General features: G+C 50.5%; 1 protein-coding gene across 1 annotated transcript in view; it reads right to left on the bottom strand.

Annotated features, from left to right (window-relative positions):
* Clic5 (chloride intracellular channel 5) overlaps positions 1-17,903 on the bottom strand; it is an 86,703-nt gene extending 68,800 nt beyond the window's left edge. The window contains exon 1 of the mRNA XM_048347675.1: positions 17,334-17,903. Coding sequence (XP_048203632.1) covers positions 17,334-17,864 — 531 coding nt within the window. The 5' untranslated portion in view covers positions 17,865-17,903. The remainder of the gene's footprint in view (positions 1-17,333) is intronic.
* Positions 17,904-19,516: the final 1,613 nt, after the last annotated feature.

The following is a 19,516-nucleotide window of genomic DNA, read 5'->3' as shown; positions in this document are numbered from 1 at the left end:
ATGTGCAACGCCCAACACCGGACGGAGGGTGTGGGTAACGCGAGGGACAAGGCACCACCAGCATCTGTGCATTTGCATCAGACATGCGGAACCCCAATGCTGGCGGCAGGGTGTCGGTGGGAGGGACTGTTGAACTGAGGCCACCATGAGCCCTACGGTCACCTCTGGCTCTCTTCAGGGTTCTTTGATCACTCTGTTGGGCACGCTAAGTCGTACTGCTTACTGCATTACCAGGCTTTTTGACTAATACAAAAGCAAACACCTTTATAAACATAACCACTGCATTTCTGAGGACCAAGCCTGTCCAGAAATTTCCATAGAAGTCTTGCCTTCTCATTTATCCTGCTGTGGCCTGCAATTCTATTGCTTTCAAGGTTGGAGTCTCAGGGCACAATTCAGAGGTGAATGGGAATTTGGTGATTTATTTGCTTCTCCTCTGGAGAGCAAACAGACCGGCCAGGATTGGAGATGCGGTCTCCTGGGGGGGGGGGGGGGGGGGGAGTTGATTCTCTCACTCAGGTCACCTTCTTCCCTCACCTCTGGAAGACCAGACTCACAGAAGGTGCCAGCATGCCTTTGATGATCACAGTAATAATAGAAGCTGTACTGGAAGCCCCATCCTGTGGGGTCCGACAGAAAGGGAAAGGTGCTCGAACTCAGAATAGTATCTTGAGAACTCGTCTGAAAACGACAGCCCATGTCAGAGCTCTGAAGTCATCGAGGTGACGGGAGACTCCCCTGCTTGAAGACTTCGTTCTGGGGGTCTCTGTTTGCCTAGAGCCTTGAAGACACCAGCACGCATGCCATAAGTAAGCCATTCTGAGCTTGCTGGGGGGGGGAGGGGCGCTGCGGGGGCAGGTGCCCCACCCCTGCCCTCATTCCCCTCACCCCTGCCCTTGCTCTCCTTTGAGAGCAAAACGCCCTCTTACATATTTAATGCCACCCACCGGGCTCTGTGTCAAGTTTCCACCCAGTTTGCCAGGGGAATTAGCTGACTTAATTGATAGGCAGCTCCAAAAGGGTCAGGAAAAAACAAAAACAAATTTGAAAACAATTTTTAAAACAGTTTTTTTTTAAAGATTGTTTGCACCTACTGCATATTTGAAATCTTAAAAGTTTGCGGGGGTGGGGGTGGGAGGAAGAAATGGCATGTAGAATTTTAGCCCCTGGTGGGACGTATTGAAATTTACCCTGCTTACCACGGTGACAAGTAAGTGGCTGGTTTTTTTTTTTTTTCTTGCTTCCTTCCGTTCCTTCCTTGGGCGGATGCGGGGCCGAGGGAGGGAGGGAGGGCGGGGAGGGAGGGAGGGAGGGAGAGCGTGAGTCACTGTGGACTGACCCGGAGTCAGTGGGACCCTGGAGTGGAGCTACGCACTGAGGCAGGGCAGAGACTCCAAGCCCCATCGACGATGCTGGCACCAGAAGCCAGTGTTTCCCCAGACAACAAGAGGGCCTCCTGCTCCCAGGTCTCCTTTGAGGACGTGGGGGGGGGGGGTGCCGGACCTGGGGCTTGAACTCAGGGCCTGGGTGCTGTCCCTGAACTTCTTTTCCTTAAAGGGCTAGCACTCTACCACCAGAGCCACAGCTCCACTTTTGGCTTTTTATTCGGTCGTTTATTGGAGATAACTCACTCACGGACTTTCCAGTCCTGCCTGGTTTTGAACCATGGTCCTCAGAGCTCAGCCTCCTGAATATCTAGGGTTACAGGAGTGACCTCTCATGCCGGTTTTACTTGAGGTTATGTTGTGGAAGGTTATTATCAAAGAATTAAAACAGTAAGCTGAATGAAAACGTTTTTTGATACCCAAACTAAAGAAAATCTTTACCATTATTATTATTTTTTTATTATTATTTTTTTTTTGGCCAGCCCGGGGCCTTGGACTCAGGGCCTGAGCACTGTCCCTGGCTTCTTTTTGCTCAAGGCTAGCACTCTGCCACCTGAGCCACAGCGCCCCTTCTGGCCGTTTTCTATATATGTGGTGCTGGGGAATTGAACCCAGGGCTTCAGGTATAAGAGGCAAGCACTCTTGCCACTAGGCCATATCCCCAGCCTCTTTACCATTATTTTAATGGAGAACTTCCACCCCCTAAAACCTGGGTCTGCCCCAGTTGCCCCCCACCCCACACACCAGGACCTGGGAATGTGCCCACGCCCAGACTCTCTGCCATCCTCCAAGTTTCACACCTCGCTCTGCAGCCTCCCGTGTCATCTCCTTAGCTCCTCCTCCCAGCCTCCTGCTCCTAGCAAGTGGGCTCCGTACCCCAACCCCACTTTAGCTGCTGCCGGCTTTGTTCTACCCAGCCATTACCTCCACCTTCCTCTCGCACCCTGTCCAGTGCCTCTAGTCCAGATCTTGACACCTCAAAGCTTGGACCCTTTCGGATAGTCAGGGATGCTAAAGGTCAAACAATCTATCATTTGAGAATTCGAATTGGAGACTTTGAAAACCAGAGTGGTCAGAGGCAAGGGAGGAAGACAAAGGCACTTGCTGTTCAAAAGAACTTTCCTGAGGGTTTCCAATCTAAATTTCCCCTGAAGTTCCCAGGAGAAAGCAGACCGGGTGAAGATATGAGACTGATTCCATCATTGCCATTTTGTGTTGCAAACACTGGGGCTTAGGAGTTGCTCCCTATAAAAACAGAGAGAAGTCCTAGATCATCTCTCTCCCAACCATTCTTCCTCCATCCTAGGACGCTGGATGGTTCTAATTCTTTAACTAACAAGTTTAAACTATGTCCAGGCATAGCATCTCCCAGAGAGTTGTAATAGCCACAAGAATGAGTGATAAGTATCATACATGGAAAAAAATATCCATGTGTCTTACACATACTTCTATAAGAAGTTCACCCACTATCAGTCTCTCTCTATATATATACATATATAATAGATAATACATGCACACAAATGCATACACATACATTTATATGTGTGTGTATATATATATGTTCTCTTTTTATCTGTCTTTCATTTCTAGCAGGCAGAAGAAGTTGCCTGAATAAGATACAATGGAGTCATGCTATAACCACAGAAACCTCTGTTTCTCTGGGAAACAGAGGCAGCAGGATCTTGAGTTTGAGTAAAACATAATGAGACGCTGTCTGTCTGCAAAAGCCAGCGGGGAGGGGAGAGAAGAGCGTCCAATCACTGAATCCTCTTTGAGAGGAGTTTAAATAGCAGGTGACACCTAGGTCAAAGTATGGCTTTGGGAAATCAAGAGACCCCAGAAAGAATCCCAGTGTCGACATGGCCTTTGGAGGCAGGAAAGAGTCATAGCTACAGGAATCTCGGCTGGAAGAATGGACAGCATTGATCTCCACAGGTGACAAAACACTGGGCTGTGCAAAACACCTCAGGGGCAAAAACATGGGTTTATCACACTTAGGAAGTTCACCCCTTGCCCTCAGCTTTGAAGGGCTCTGTGAACAGCCTGGGGCGGAACGCTTACAGACCTACGCTCCATGTGATAGGCTTTGGGAAATAATAACCAAACTGGGAAGTCCTCCCATGCCTACTGCCCTCAGTATCTTCAAAGGCAAAGCATTTAGGGCTACCTAAGGGGACCCAAAGGGGTTGACTCCTGGCCACCACACCTCCAGGTCGCACCGAATCCGATCAGAGCCGCAGGTGCAATCGCTCAGCCGACGGTTTCTAACGACGCGCAGGCCTGCCCGGCGGCTCTTCCAGGCGTGTCCTGTGCTCGCGTTCTGGTCATTTTAGGTTAGCTCGGGTTCTCCAAGAGACACAACAACCACAACAACAAAAGAAGGCTTTCAAAATCTTGAAAATGGAAACCAAGACAATCAGTACGCCGTTCGTACAAACGCAGAAGGGCCTTGGCCTGCTGAGCCGGTCACCCACAACCCCATGACGCCTACAGGGGAGACTGAGGCCCATCCATTGCCACAGCCATCCACGTTAGGGCAGAATCACCCTAAGGGAAGCCAAAACAAGCAGCTGCTCCACAAACGTTGGGAATTAAAGCTGTTCACAGATGCCCTGGCCTACACAACACGGGAATGCTATCTTAACACTAGCCGGGAGTCATTGTGGGGGTGGTGCCTCCCGTTCCCTTGCCCCTCAAGGACCATGAACTCTGAGGCATGTCAGAGAGGGTGACGAGTAGGTTTCGGGCGAGTGTGCTCTATCCTGCCTTTGGCATTTACAACAGATTGTCCAACTTGCACCGGAAGTGGAAAACCGGTCTCTGAAATTATTGTAAACAACAACCACAACAAAGAGAAATACAAAAATTAACAGCTCCATAGCTGTGGGTGTGCATGCCTGTACACATGCTTACGTGTGTGTGCACACGTGTATACGATCGACATGTGTGCGTGTTGCTCAGATGTTTTAGCTATAGAATCCACGTAGCAGACACACATGTATGTATATAGACGTACATCCCCTCAGATGTTCTTCTCCTTAAGGGCTCTTTGCGTTCCTGTAAGTGGAAAGCATGAACTGGAAAGATTTGTTCTGTCTGCTCCGGGCAATGAGCCTTTGTCTGACACCCAGAACACGGAACGGATCCTCCCCTCGGTCGTTGTGTCGTTGGTGCTCCTCTAGTGTTTGCCGTCAGGCTCTGCTCAGCGTGGAGGCCGGCCTGACTGTGGGGTGCTCACTCAGCCCCTAAGGCAGGGCTTCGTCCCCACTGGACATGCCACAGACGGTGTCCACGGGCCTTAAGCTGAGCAGCAGCCTGGAGACCGGCTTGCCAGTTCTACTTCTGCCCTTGCGGAAGCGTCACCACCATGTCTGTATGTTGACCACCAGGAAGCCCAGCCCAATGGGGATGTTTTCTCATCAGGAGACCCCCGAGAGTCAATTTCTCCATCTCAATGTCTCCCCAGGCTGAGGAGGGAGATCAAACCCTGGTTTGGCTCTCAGCCCGTGCCAAGCAGAGGACTCGGGATAGACTCGCTTCCTCGTCGACGTGCCTTTCCCTTGGATTCGAGCTTGTGCCATTCCTAAACGTAGGAGGACTGGGTAGCAAGTCACCTGATCGGTCGAGAGGGGACTCAAATGTCTTTCCTTTTCCTTCTGCCACCTGTGACCCGGTCACTACATTTCACAACTACTCCTTGGGGTTTTGTTAGCCTAGCTCTATGTGTCATAAAATACCCTCTCACGTCATTTATTTTTTTGGTGTCTGACAACTGCTTACAAATGGGAAGCGCGGGCACTACCCCCCTCTCCCTGGCGGCGGGCCGGCCTGACTTCAGACGTGCCCACCCGTGAGTTATAGCATCACCACGGTGAAGTAAGTCCGTTCCTTGGGTGGAGGAGAAGGCCGTGTTCTGGGTCTGTGGACTCCGTTTCCTTTTTGCACACCCTTTTAGCACCATTGCCAGTGTGTGGTGTATTTCTTGGAACGTGAATGCGATGAGATTTCCCTGAATAAACTGATTCTACAGCCACGTAACCGTGAAACATTTTGCACCGCACCCTCTCTTGGAGGCGCTGGCAAGCTGACGGTTCTGAGACACCCAGCAGCTCAGAGCCCCGCTTCCCCCCTTGGAGCTCACTGGTCCCCGAGGGGGGCATGATGGTGGCACAATGCCTCGCTGCAGATACATGAGGAAGTCTGCGGGAAGAAACACACAGGAGCACCAAGGAGATAACCTCGGACCAGCAAAGAACATGACACGGCATCCCGTAGGGGCAAGGGAGTCAGACAAGCTTGACTACAGGGACAGCAGGGAAGAGACGAGGTAGCTGGGAGCCTGCTGGTGGGTGCTGAGGACAGTGCACACCGCAGCCCAGAATGGATCCCAAGTCAGCGGCGCAGGAAACACAAACCGTGTGCTTAGCCGGTCCCCGCAGAAGCTGAGGCAGGGTGTGTGTGTGTGTGTGTGTGTGTGTGTGTGTGATATAGGATCAAGTGGAGGGATTTCCTGAGAGGTTATCTCAGAACCACAGTGCTGATAGCATACCTTCGCGCTGTGCTCTGTGAGTACCAGAAGCCTGTGGTCATTATGGACAGTTTCTGCCCCCCCCCCCCGAAGGTCTGGGGGTGCTCATGCATCCAGTGTGTGTGAAGGCTGCGTGAAGCTCTTCTGGCCCTCACACTGGGGCGGGGGTGGGGGGTGGGGACACCCCTCCTTCCCACCCTCAAGGGAGAAGCTTGTCTTGACCTCCTGTGTCCCTGCGTTGAACGGGAAGCTGGGGAGAGCATTGGTAGGAGAAGATTGGGGCTATTAAAATCACGAAGGGAACTGATGAAAGTGTCAGATTTCACAGGGAAGACAGACACATCCCATCTTTACTACCTATAGGGATACAAATGAACAAGAAACAGCAAAGAGCAGAGGTCAGGTGCAGAAAGGCCAACATCTTAGTAATGAGAGTTAAAGAAAGAGAGGAGAGCGAGGAGGCCAGGACTGACGGTCCCTGCTCAGCGCCGCAGCACAGTGACTCGCGCCCCAGACACCAGGCGGCCCCCGGAGCTCGAAAACAGACAGAGCCGGCGAGGCGCGAGGCTACTTCGACCAGGGGACCGGGAGGAGGTGGGGGGGGGGGGTGGCTCAACCGGGGGGGGGGGGGGCCCAGCCTGCTTGAGAGCTAGCGATGGGGAGAATCACAGTCCCAGGCCAGCAGAGGCAACATGGTATCAAGACGCCACCTCACAAAAAGACACGCCGGGCACGGCCGTACCGGCCAGGCATCCCGGCTGCCCCCCGGGGTAGCGGCGGGAGGAGGATGGCGATGGGCGCGGGCGGCCACGAGACTGCAAACCTCTGAAAAGATAAGGAAAGCGGGAAGGTCTTGGGGAGTGTGACTCAAGTGGTAGCGTGCCTGTCCCCCAAGGGTAAAGGCCCAGTGTTCAAACTCCGGCACCGCCAATAAATAAATAAGTGGAAAGAACAAACGCAAACAGGAGGATTGAAAAACACAAGCACGCGATCCAGCCATGAAAGGGGAGCGTCCGGTGCCAAGGCCACGACACTTGGGCAGGGACACCGAAGGAGAGAACGACGGGGTGCTGCCCCTGGCGCGACCCTGCCTTGCTCCTCGGGGAGCTGAGGGGTTCCCCATCTAACCTCTGAGGGCTTTCCTCATCTGCAGCCGCCCCTCCCATCCCACCCAGGACATCCGTCAACGAGGTGGACACCAGTGGCGTCCCTGGATGGGGAGGTAAACATGGAGCTGCCCTCTATCGCCCTCCCTGCTGCTTCTGCCAGCCAACTGTTTTCTCCCACTTGCCGGGAGAGCCCGGGGTTTTATACGGAGGCTATTTTTAGTAGTTGGGCGCAGGGGCTGCTGGGAGTCATTGCCTCGGGAGGCTGAGCACTTTACCCTGGGGAGAGGCATTCCATTCCGTGTGGCCTTGCCCTGCCCAGCTCCGTAATTGAGATGGGACCGTTTACAACCTCTGAGAACGACAGGACAGGAGCGCCCTGGTGTGTGGGGGGGGAATGGGAGCTCACATGGCCTGGCTGTGTGCTGGGCAGCCGGGGAGCCACCGTCCAAAGCGACTGTAGCCAGAGAAGATGGAGAGCTCTGGGGAGACAGAGGAGACTGTTGTGGCTTGGGGGCCAGAGCTGGGGAAAGCATGGGTTAGGGGCCGATGCCCCTCAGGGCTCTTGTTGCTTATTTTTTTAGGATCACTTCGCAGAGTCTGTGCCCATAACCTCAGGGCCAGTTTCTTACTTGGCGGGCGATGCCTGTCTGGCATTCAGAAAAGCAATGAGAGGTCGGGTTGGCAGATCCTAGCAGGTGCAAAAATAGGCTCTAAAGTTCACCACAGCCACAATCAACTTCCCCACACCCCTGACAGACACTTCTGACTTTCCACTTTCCTGGTGTGAGGCTCGGTGGCTCCCCGTGGCCCATCAAACATGCTATAAAAGTCCGCTGTTATTCAGTGGCCTTCTATGGTCCAGGCCAATCCCAAAGTATACGTTTATTTGTTATCTCCTTAGGATCTATCTAACCTGTAGCAGTGGATGTTCCTTATAAATGGGAGGTAGTGGTTGAATGTCCTTTTCCTGAACCAGGTATTCAGGATTTTTGTTGGTTTGGGGATATTTGCATATGTGCAAATATTATATACATACACACATGCAAATATATAATTCATATTATGTGAAAATATTATATAAATATGCATGCATAGGCACCATTGAAATTAAAATAAAACCAAGTATTTTGAAGCTCTGTTGTGCTTATTTGAAACCCCTAGAACCGAAGCTACCAGAACTCCAGTACTGATTTCTTTCTTTCTTTTTTAATTTCTAAAGCCTTCATTGTGCTCATTCGTCCTCTTGATCCATCTGGCCACAGCCTCACAGAAAGTCCCTAAGGAACGATTTGTGTGCCTCTCTCAATCTGCACGTGAGGTGCAGAATTCACGTACAATAAAGTTTTATTGACAGAGATAAATCTGTTAATTTGTGATGAAGTAAAGGCATCCATAGAAGATAATAAGAAGATCGACTCCTCCTTGCAGTTATGAAAGTTTTTTTTTTTTTTAACGGAAAAAAAGGATTGACTAAGCCCGCAAGAGAACTGCTCAACTTTCACCTTTACGTCTTGGGATTCGTAGCACACCTTTCCCTCTCACAGATGACCTTCTTTGCTTTCACACGGTGAGCGTCTTCGTGACTACCAACCATTCTTCAGCACCAGGACCATTTCACAGGCTCTTCTGAGTGGTAAATGAGGGTGGCCAGCAGTCCTGATCTCTGCCAGCCATGGCCCCAGTGGCCTAGAGGGACAATGTTTTCAATACCCCAGGTTTTTGTAGCTTTGACAGATCCCCCTTGACTCAGACAGACTATTGATGGGCATAGCCATTGGGTTTGCAAGGGCTGAGCTTTGCCTTCAGAGTGTCACAGACACTAAGTCAAGGTGACTGATTGTGGGCACAAACAACTCTCCAGTATTCGAGTGTGATCACTCCACCTTTTATTTTCAGGCAAGAATAAGTGTCAAGCTAGGGCTGGTGGCTCAGGTCTATAATCTCAACTAATGAGGAGGCTGAAATCTGAGGATCACAGTTGGCAGCCAGACTGGGCAGGAGAGGCCATGAGACTCCCATCTCCAATTAATCAACAAAAGGCTGGAAGTGGCACTGTGGCTCAAATGGAAGACTCAGGTCTGGTCCCTTTTCAATAGCAGTATCTTCTTGAATGTTCTAAAGCAACAACTATATTCATTGTCTGCCTTTTGTAGCACAGTCATAATTAGCTACACACAGTTGTTCAGCACGTGAAATATAGCTAGTGTAAGGAAAGAACTGACTTTTAAATTGTATTCCATTTTAATTTAAACAGAAATTGCTACCTGCGACCAGTGGCTGTCCTTTTAAATAGTGTAATTCTAGAAGAACCAAGCCAGTGCCTAATAAGGAGTTGGTCTTGTAAATATTAAAGGACTATCTTCAACACTTTTTCCAACACAGAGGAGCTAAGCAAAACTATTTCTGTAGAGGAAAAAAAACCCCACAAAACCCTACTCAGTTGAAGTGCAGGGAACAATAGCCCCTCTTGCCAGGTATTTATCATACCTCACCTGTTTACCTTGTGGGTGTGATCCTTGAAATCTCCAAACTTTCCAGCTGCTTCTTCAACAATGTATTTGTGTGTTTACTTCGGCAGTTGCTGTGTTACTGTTGCCCACCCGGGCCTGCGAGTGGAGGCCCCTGGCTTCCGCAGGCCTAGTTCTTCTGTTGACCCACAGCTGGACGAAGGGAGGGGAGAGCATTCTGCTTACGGAGCACGCACGCGGGACCTGGACTACGGATTTCGAATCCGTGTCCCCCCAAGAGTGCACAAATCACTTCGTTTCAGAGCTGAAACCTATGCTGTGCTCACAGGGCGGGGCTTATGGTTGGAGGGACTGTCACACAGAACCCAACGGAACTGAAAGCCAACACGCTTTTTCTCATGTGCCCATTACAGTTCACACACACACAAATGGATTCTCAACACTAAGGCCTGGGGATTGAGACCCAGCTTGGCAATGGTGTACCGTTTGGGCAGTAGTAAAGTCCACTTTGCCTGGGGTTTTTCGAAGGACATTGTGGTATCACCCGGCAGATGAATATTCAGAGGTTAAATGATCAAAGTGACTTCACGTTTATTGCGATGTCAGTGAATAATTTGCTGAGACACCTGTTCTCCTATTTCCTCATTGCTGAGCGCACAGGGACAAGTCAAAGGCTTTGCAAAGAACAGCACAATCTTTAAGAGGATGGGAAGGGCCAGGGTAGAACCTTTTGCTAGAGGTCAAACGATTTCACCATAGCTGACATCCCACATCATCCGTTTATCTTCACGACTGGACTCCAAATCCCCAATGAAACTTGAACGCAAGGGGCCAATATTCTGGAACCAAATACACAGAGAACTGAAAGTTGATGGAGACAATCTCAACTTCTTGTTATGATGGCATGGCAGACATTGGATTTTCAGAGAGAGGGGGAGAGGCACAAGTCTGTTCAGGGGAGGCCTGGAGCATAGGGCGACCCTGTGGCTAAGTCCTGCTGTGTGCATGCATGAGAGGAAAGCACCAAGTACAGAGAAACAATCTCAGGGTCTCACAGGCTTGCTAAGTTCGTGTCCCCCGTCGACAGAGCAAAACGACCACCTAGTATGCAAGGCACAGTCCTCAACAGGATATCATTTCACAAAGGAACCCAAGCTATTCCAGATGAGGGCTGAAAATTTGGATATCCAGTAACAGTTAAGGGTAGGACTGAGGTTAGGGTTAGGATTTAGGGATTGGGATTTGGGTTAAGATGAGATTTAGGCCTGGAGCCCAAATAGGTTAAACTAAAGTATGCAAGTAATTGAAAAAGGCAACTCAAATCACCAAAGGGTACAAATAGGCAATATAAGCCTATGGAAGACAAAGATGATGAAAGGATATTAAAATTTCATGCAAATATTTATTATATACAAAGAAGGCAAAAAGAAAGCATGGGCGTGATGAGGATACAACTGACAATAAATTCAACAACTCTTTACCTGGCTAACGTAACTGGAACCCCTATGTCCATCACCTTTACAACAACAATAAAAGATTCGGTTCAGCGACCTGGATCACACAGCAAACTTGAAGAACCCAGATGACCATTACTGACAAGGAAGTCCATAAGGAACTAGCCCTGGGTCTGTTAGACGCATGGGATTCGCCATCAGGGAGGGTGACTTTCCCACCTAGAAATCTCTAGTGAAGATAATTTCACCGGTGACGCCTGCCAAGCGATTAACAAGGGAATAGTACCAATTCCACAAAAATCTCTTTCAGAAAGTAGAAAATGAATCACACCCTTAACTCATCCAGTGTGGGCATGGTTATCCTAATACTCAAACCAGGCAAAGAAGGTAAAATAAAATGACAGACTCATGAGGGTGCAGAGGCATAGAACATTTTCCAGCATGCATGAGGCCCTGGGTCCAACCCCCGGCACTATACTCTTGATGAACCCATGTTCACACGATCGTCGAACTCTATTTCAGTCACAGTAGGTTATGACTAAAAGCGGCTTAGAATGCAAGGTTGGCTTAATGTTTGGAAAGAAAGAAGGGAAAGGAGGGAAGGAGGAGGGCGGACTCTCACAGCAAGTGTGATGTTCCACCAGACACAGCCACAGAGCCAGCCAGCCAGGACTCTTCCCGGGCTGACAGGCCAGGGAATTACCCTCGGGTTACCCTGGGAGCTCTGAAAATAATCCCCCCTGAACTATCCCATCGCCGATCCCCACCCCCTAAATCCTGACTGGACACCATATGAAACAAAACCTCAGGAAGCCTGCGGGGAGATGTTCAGAATGGCTGGCGAGCCGATGCTCTCCCTGGGGTCGACAGCTCCCCACTTTCTTCTGGTCCCTGCATTCCGTTTGGCTTCTCCGTCTGTTGACAGCAGACTGTTTGGTAAATCACAGCCAGTCAGAAACACAAAGGCAAGCCAGGCATAGGATGTGTGGAGTTAGTTACGGCAACGTAGGTCAGCAGCACCCCCACCCCCACCCCCGGTATCTAACCCCAACTGTGGGGTGACACCTCTGACTTCCACATCCCTTCAGCCCTCACAATACTGATTCCCACTGGCTTCGGGACAATGCTAGGACATCCTCATGAAAGTCTGAGAACTAGGGAGTTGGAGGTATGGACAATTCACTGAAGTCCCCAAGAATTCACCAGATTCGGGAAGATATGGATTCTGGGAGTTGCTGCCCAAGTCCAGGAGTTTCCATGCTTCTACCTAGCCCTTTCTTTCTGCAGGGGTGTACTGGGCTTGAAGAGTGGCCCTCCAAATATTTGGCCACCTAGAACTTATAAATGTTCCAAGGTATGTTCTGGGAAAGGACTGTAGTAGTCGTCTTTAAGGATCTTGAGATGAGAACATCCTGAACCAGGGTAGGTCCGCAGTCCGATGACAAGTCTTTGTAGGGGAAGAGAAGGGGAAATAGGGGCAGACCTGAGCTGGAAGTGAAGATGGGAGCAAAGCAGCCACAAGCCAAAGCTAGGAGCACCCAGAGTTAGAAAGGGCAAAGAATCCTTCTTTGAGCTTTGGGATGGAATCAAAAATCTTTATTTCAGGCTGTGAGAGAATTTTTTTTTTTTGAGATAGGGCCTCCCGTGCAACCCAGGCTGGCCTTGAACTTGCTCTATAGCTCATGCTAACCTTGGACTCAAGATCCTCCTGCGTCAGTCCCCTGTGTGTTGAGATCCCAGGCATCCGCCACTGGATATTATCCATGCCTGGGTGTTATTTCCATTGCTCTAGCCCATCCACTCTGCGGTGATGTGAAAACTCATACAGTTTTGAGTGATTTGTGTGTGTGTGTGTGTGTGTGTGTGTGTGTGTGTGTGTGTGTGTGTGTGCCAAGGCCCAGCGTCATGAACAGGCACAGGTAGGATGTCCATGAAGACGAGGGTGATCTTGAAGCGCAAGTGGTGGGTCTTGGCTATCGGGCTGGTGGGTCAAAAGGCCTTTCTGAAGCTTTGTCTCCCTCCCAGGCTCCCTCCTGGGGAAGCCCCTGCCTAGCCAGCAGGGGAAGGGCCCCTCAGGTTCTGTAGTTCTCTGGTGCACACGAGGACCGTTCTTGCAGCCAGCTGCAGACTCTTGGGATGCAGGTGAGTTCTGAAAGCGGACTGAGTAGCTGGACACCCGAGGTCCAGATGGCAGCGGCCAGCGGTGGCCAGGCTAAGATGAAAATGTGGATGAGGTGACATTGGCAGCACCGTCCCGGGAGGGGAGAGACACTGAACTGATTTTGGGACAGCCACCGGCACCCGGCTGGCTGTGGGTGACTCCACAGGTACTCTGCAATCTCTTGGGAGGACAACGGTCAGCGGAAATGACAGTGATGGGAAGAATGGGGGTGTTTGTTTCACAGCATCACACCGTCTTCGTCTGCACAGATGACACGCTCTCCACACCACTCTTCCTCGGTGGGCTTCTCAAGACGCACAAAGACTCAGCGCACACCAGGGGCTGGGCAAGGCCCACGTCCCTCCCCCCCACATGGGCGTCCTGGAGGACCCCCCAGACATCTGTGACACAGAACATTCTGCACTATTCTAGGAGGTTCCCGAGCCCCCTTCCTAAAGCAGTGAACACCAGCAGCACCCAGACCACCAATGCCAACACAAAGGGAGGCGTCTGCCCTGAGAGGCCCCGGCTCCCACTTGCTGTGATTTCCACACAGCTTCGGGCAAGTTATGGGCCTGTCCTGGGCTTCAAGGCTCTTCTCCCAGGGCTGGATTTTATTGAACTTGTGTCCTCTATGCTAGGTGTGCAGGAAATGCTTCGTGTGTTCGGCCAGAATCCTCACCATCACCTTACAGTGATGATACTGTTATCCTCGTTTAAAAACAGTGCCACTGACGTATGTTATTGGGTTCCTGTGACATCTGTGATTTGGTGACATTGACTCGCGAAGCAAACCAGTTCACATGGGCACCTAGGCTTGGCTGTGAATACAAGCGGGTCTCAAGTGCGTTCCCCGCTCTCTAATTAAAAAGAAGCTGTGACAAGAATAGAAACCTCTGTTCCTACTGGCTCACTGTTTCCTTCCTTGGTTCTGTGAAAGGACTCCTGGGCCCAGGAGACAGGCTCAGACTCGCTGCCTTCTCACGAATGCCTTCTACTCTGTGCATTGACATGTCTTTATTAGTGATGTCAAGGCAGACCATTCCTAGAGGATGATACAACTGGAAGACCTTTAACGATTGTTTCCAGACACCTTTGGAGCAGCCCAGCCAGCTTATCCCAGACCCAAACTCATTGTCGACCACACACCATATCAAACTCACAGCAGTGATACTTTGTGTTGAATCCAGACATTGTCCCCTCACTCCACAAAGTAGAAAACAGCTAGATACTCAGAGGTAATCTAGAAACCAGCATCCCACTGGCTAGCTTGCTTTCCACAGAATTTAGTCTATCTGAGATTAAAGGCCTAGAAGTTTGGATATATCCAGATAGTCAGTTAAAACACACACACACACACACACACACACACACACACACACACACACACACACACACACAATAGGTCTTAATAGTACCCAGAACTTTATACCTAGACCTTGGCCTAATCTTAGAAATAAAGAGGTTAGATATCTTGGAATCACTGTAGTGGCAAGTAGAAATGACTTTTCATTTGCTTATCTGTCATTTCCCTCTTTCTCTCACTTTCTCTTTCCCTCCCTCCCTCCTTTCCTTACCCCCCCCCCCTGTAGTACTGGGGTTTGAACACAAGGGCCTCCTTTTGCTAGGCAGTCACTGTTCTTCTTGAGCCATGTCTCCAGCCTTAATCAAGTACTACAAGAACACACGGTATATGCTACAAAACACACCAGTCTTTAAGAGGATTGAAGTAAGTGGGCATGCTGCTTTTCATCTGATTCTGACTCTGACGTTCTCATACCACATGGGTTACGTTGGGTACCCAGCTTGGATTCCGCGACAGCCACCCTGGGCTTCTGTGCTGTAGTAATGGTGACTGGCAAGTCCCTGGTACTTTCTACCCAGCTGAGATGAGTTCTCACAAGTCAGTTCCTTAGAAGAGCCGTCCTTAGAAGAGCCGTTCTAGGCCATGACTCTCAGAGACTCTCGACAGAGCTCGCTGCGGCGTAGCCTGCCTTCTTGGCAGCCTTGTAGTGCATGCTCTGTGGACCCTGCTCTCTGGCACTTCCCAAGGCCAGAGACTCCACGTGAGCCGAGCGTGGATAGTGCTCCTAGCCACACCCAAACGTAGATGTGGCCTGTTTCCTAGAGTGGATGGCAGTGTGCCCACATGCGGGCACGCGGATGAAGAGCTGGCCGGGGCCGTGTACCTTGGCCGGGAGGATGGTGCTTCCAAGATGAGGAGGAGGGTCCAGGGTGTGCCACAGAAAGTTATTATAAAGTGGCGTCTGAATCCCCTGCCCAGTGACAGCTCTGTTTGTGTTAGTGTCAGACAGTGGCTACGGAATGTTTACTAACAACAAGGCAGTGCATGGAAAATACAAATCCTTTTGTGCAAAGCTTAAATTGCTGTAATAAGTCATCATTTCAGCAGTGGCATCTTGACACATGGTAGGTTTCAGACATTGTACCAGGTAACTTAGATACATTACCTTATTCAATCTTCATTGCGATCCTATTAAACAATGACTGTATCATGAGGGAACCAGCAGCATGCTCTCCTCTATTATGCTGTGCAATTGTTTCTCTTCCTCCCTCCCTCCTCTCCCTCCCTCCCTCCCTCCCTCCCTCCCTCCCTTCCTCCCTCTCTCCCTCCCTCCCTCCCTCCCTTCCTTCCTTCCTGTGTTGGTCCTGGGGCTTGAACTTGGGGCCTGGGGCCTAGGTGCTGTCCCTGAGCTTCTTTTGTTCAAGGCTGGCTTTTTTTTTTAATAGTTTACTGGAGATAGGAATCTTATGGGCTTTCCTGCCCAGACTGGCTTTGAACCACGATCCTCAGATCTCAGCCTCCTGAACAGCTAGGATGACAGTCGTGAGCCACTGGTACCTGGCTGCTGTTGAATTCTTGAGGGCAAAAGACACATCTTAACACATTCCTTCTTCTTAATGCTCTGTATAGTAGCAGGCAACGCAGGTAGGCAGTCACCAATACACTGAGCACTCTGCTGGGCATTTTTCAAAAGGATCGTACAGAACCGGATACTAGGGCTCCCAGCTATAATCCAGCACTTGGGAGGTGGAGGCAGGAAGATCTCCAATTAGAGGCCAGCCTGGTCTACATAGGGAGACTGCATCTCAAAACAAGTCCAACAACAACAGCAAGGTTTTATAACAGGGTAAGGGGGAAATCATTGATGTACAAAACAATGAAGAGAGAGAAAATACATAGTACAGTACGTGAACGTTTCTAATGAGTAAATAAGGTATGTTTCATAAGAATTATTACTGGGAACCAGAAAGTATGGGCTAGACAAGAGTTAGGACTAGAATGTCTATAAGTTCATAGAGTATTTATTTTTACTAGCGAGAAACATCAGGATCCACTCATTTTATAAATAAGCATGAATATTGTATGGATTAGCAGAATACTGGAAAAAAAGAGATCTATCACCTTGATGAATAAGGAGGATTTATCTCATTACGGGTTACACTGGTACATTCTGATCATTTCCACAACCTCGTGTATGACCATACCAGTCTAAAACAGAAACCACCGGAGCTCTTTCCTTCAGGATCATGGGTGTAACAGACTATGCACAGTTAGCATCTTACTGCACGACGGAAGTCAGCTTGCTTCATCCGAATGCCAGCCACATGGCGGCTGAAAGGGCAAGGCCGCTGACTGAGGCAGCTGAAGCCTCCGGGACCTTAGCCACACCAGAAGGAAGTTCCCTACCCCGCCCTGGATCCGACTTTCCCCTCGGAAGCCTTGCTTTCCTTTGGGAAGATGATCCCGATGAAGAAAAGTTAACCAGACGGTTAAAAATGCCCTTTCCTTCCGTCCCAAAGGCAAGGGTTTGAGCAGCCGCGCCGGCTCACTCGGGTAAACCCTTAGAAGAATTCACCGCCCAGGGCTTGCTTAAAAAAAATAAAATAAAATAAAGCCAGGCTGGGAAGGTGGCTTAGTGGCACAGTGCTAGCCTTGAGCAATGCCGCTCAGGGACAGTGCCCAGGCCCTGAGTTCAAGCCCCAGGACTGGAAAAAAAATGCCAATGATTAAATACACACTTTAAATGTCCTCCTCCGTCCTCTTAGAACAGTGGTCAATGTAGAGTACATTCTGAGATAAGGAGCCGCAGGGGTACGGATGGGACTCCAGGGCCACGACGCCCACACCTCTTTCCTGCCCCAGAGGCAAGGCGAGACCCCCCCCAACCCCCTCCCCCCCCCCGCCTGTGTGCGCATGCCTTACCTTCACAAACAGGAAGATCTCGGGGCTGCTGAGAGCTGCCTCCTTGTCTTCCCAAGCCTGGGAGTGGCCGGCGGGGGGTTCCCTGCCCACGGCGAAGGCCTTGCTGTGCTGGATGGTGAAGCTGGAGGGAGAAGGCAGGTCTTCCTTCACCGCGTCCACGTTCCCGTTCCCCCAGGGCTCCCCCGTGTCGAGGTCTAAGCCCCACCCTCGCGACTCTTGGGCCGAGATGCTCCTGTCCTCCTCCTCCGGCTCCTCGGGGGCAGGCTCCGGGGTCTCAGAACCCAGTTCGTCGGGCAGGAGGTAGCCTTCTGCTTCTGCCTGGGCCGAGGCGCAGCTGCGCTCTTCACCCCTGGACACGCAGTCTGCCACCGAGTCGTAGATGGGGTAGCCCAGCTCCGTGTCATACAAACTGTTTCCAGATTGCACGTCTCCATGGACCGCCTCGTACAAAAGACTGTCGTTCTCTCCCGGCTGCTCCGGAGCCTCATCGAGCCGAGTGTCGTAGAGGTCGCTGCAGTTGGCATCATCCATGGTCGCGGATCTGATTGAGCTTTGCACAGGCAAGAGCTGAGTGGATACAAAGTGGGCGCAGGGCAAGGGGAAGCCTGGCAGAGGCCCGGCAAGCTAGCCCTGGTTATCAATGACAGCGCTCTAGCAATCATTCACCACAGGCTTTAATAAGCAAACCACAAGTCCACTGGACAAACGATAACGTACACACACGCGTTTAACTCCTTCACTCCTAAGGACATTCTGGAGCGGTGCCAGCACCTTCAAGATGCTTCGGCTAAGCCACAAGTTGAATTGTATTAAACCCCAGTCTCTATGAAGTATTTTTATGTTCAGCCGTGTGTCACAACTGGAGCTCCCCCCCACCCCCAAAGTCGCCCGCCTCCAGGACTTCGACGGCATTCACGAAGTCTAGCAGTTCAGTGGAGAAGCACAGTTCGCGCTGCCAGCCCATTTGTTTACAGAAAATGCATCACGCAAAGCAAGGTGCTGAGGGTTCACGCCCGCAATCCGTAATCCGAGCCACTCAGGAGGCTGATCTGAGGATCGAAGTTCAAAGCCATGCCGGGGAGGAAAATCCCTGAGACGCTTATCTCCAATTAACCAGCAGACAGCTGGAAGTGGAGTGACACACCAAGCACCAGCCTGGAGCCTAACAGCTAGGGGATGGCACGGAGGTCCTGAGTTCAAGTCCCAGGACCAGCACAAAAATCAACCAGTCAATTAAAAAAAAAAATGCACCTATGAAAACAATTCTGTTTGAACTGAGATACCCAATGACAAATGAATTCCACATGCCCCAATTAGGTAACAAATTCATTTGCATTTCTTATCTGGAAACACCACTCGGTGCTTCGGTGCTGACATGACAGAAGGAGAAGAAGATGGATGCTCGGGGCTGTGGACCCGCCAACACAGACCACCCCAAATGAGACACGTAGGGGACTTGCGGCTCTGCGTGCCGTTCCTCCCCCTCAAATCCATGCGGTCCTCATAGTCAACACAGATTCACCGAGATTCCCTTCCAGCCCCAGTACTGACAAGGGAAATGGAAGATACATTACCCACCCCCCAGAGGACTTCCAGTGTGGCAGGAGGATCAGGAAGAGAAGTCAAATTCCCCATGGACATAGAACCATTTAAGGATTTTTTTAAAAAAGTACAATTGGCTCAAGTCCAGGATATGCAGGAGTCTCTATGCACAAATGTAACCACGGAGGCCACATACATTGATTCTTCTGAGGTCCTTAAGTGCTGCTCATACTTCCCTTCATACGAAGCTCCTCTGTCCATCCTGGTCAACATGACAACCCCTCCACCCCCATCCCCACCCACCACTCCTCACGACTGAAAGCCCTCGCCTTACTATCACTTCCAGGAAGATATAGACACATACATACATATTCCATATATATATATATATATATGTATATATATATATATATTCCTTATTTCACATGCTTCTTTCCCTTTACAAAGTGAACCCTGGATGGGCACAGACCTCTCGTCTACTTGCTCACCATTATTTCAGGTACCAAGAACAAGGCCTGACCCCTGTCATAGGCTTATGGTTGGGTGAGTTTTTATAGCTGTTTCTTATCATTTCAGGGGAGGTACTAGGGATTGAACCCGGGGCCTTGTGCTTGCGAGGCAGGAGTCCTACCACGTGAGCC

The sequence above is a fragment of the Perognathus longimembris genome, chromosome 6, assembly GCF_023159225.1.
Source record: "Perognathus longimembris pacificus isolate PPM17 chromosome 6, ASM2315922v1, whole genome shotgun sequence".
Lineage (NCBI taxonomy): Eukaryota > Metazoa > Chordata > Mammalia > Rodentia > Heteromyidae > Perognathus > Perognathus longimembris.
Note: the sequence above shows the minus strand (reverse complement) of the source record. Positions and strands in the feature narration are given on the sequence as shown.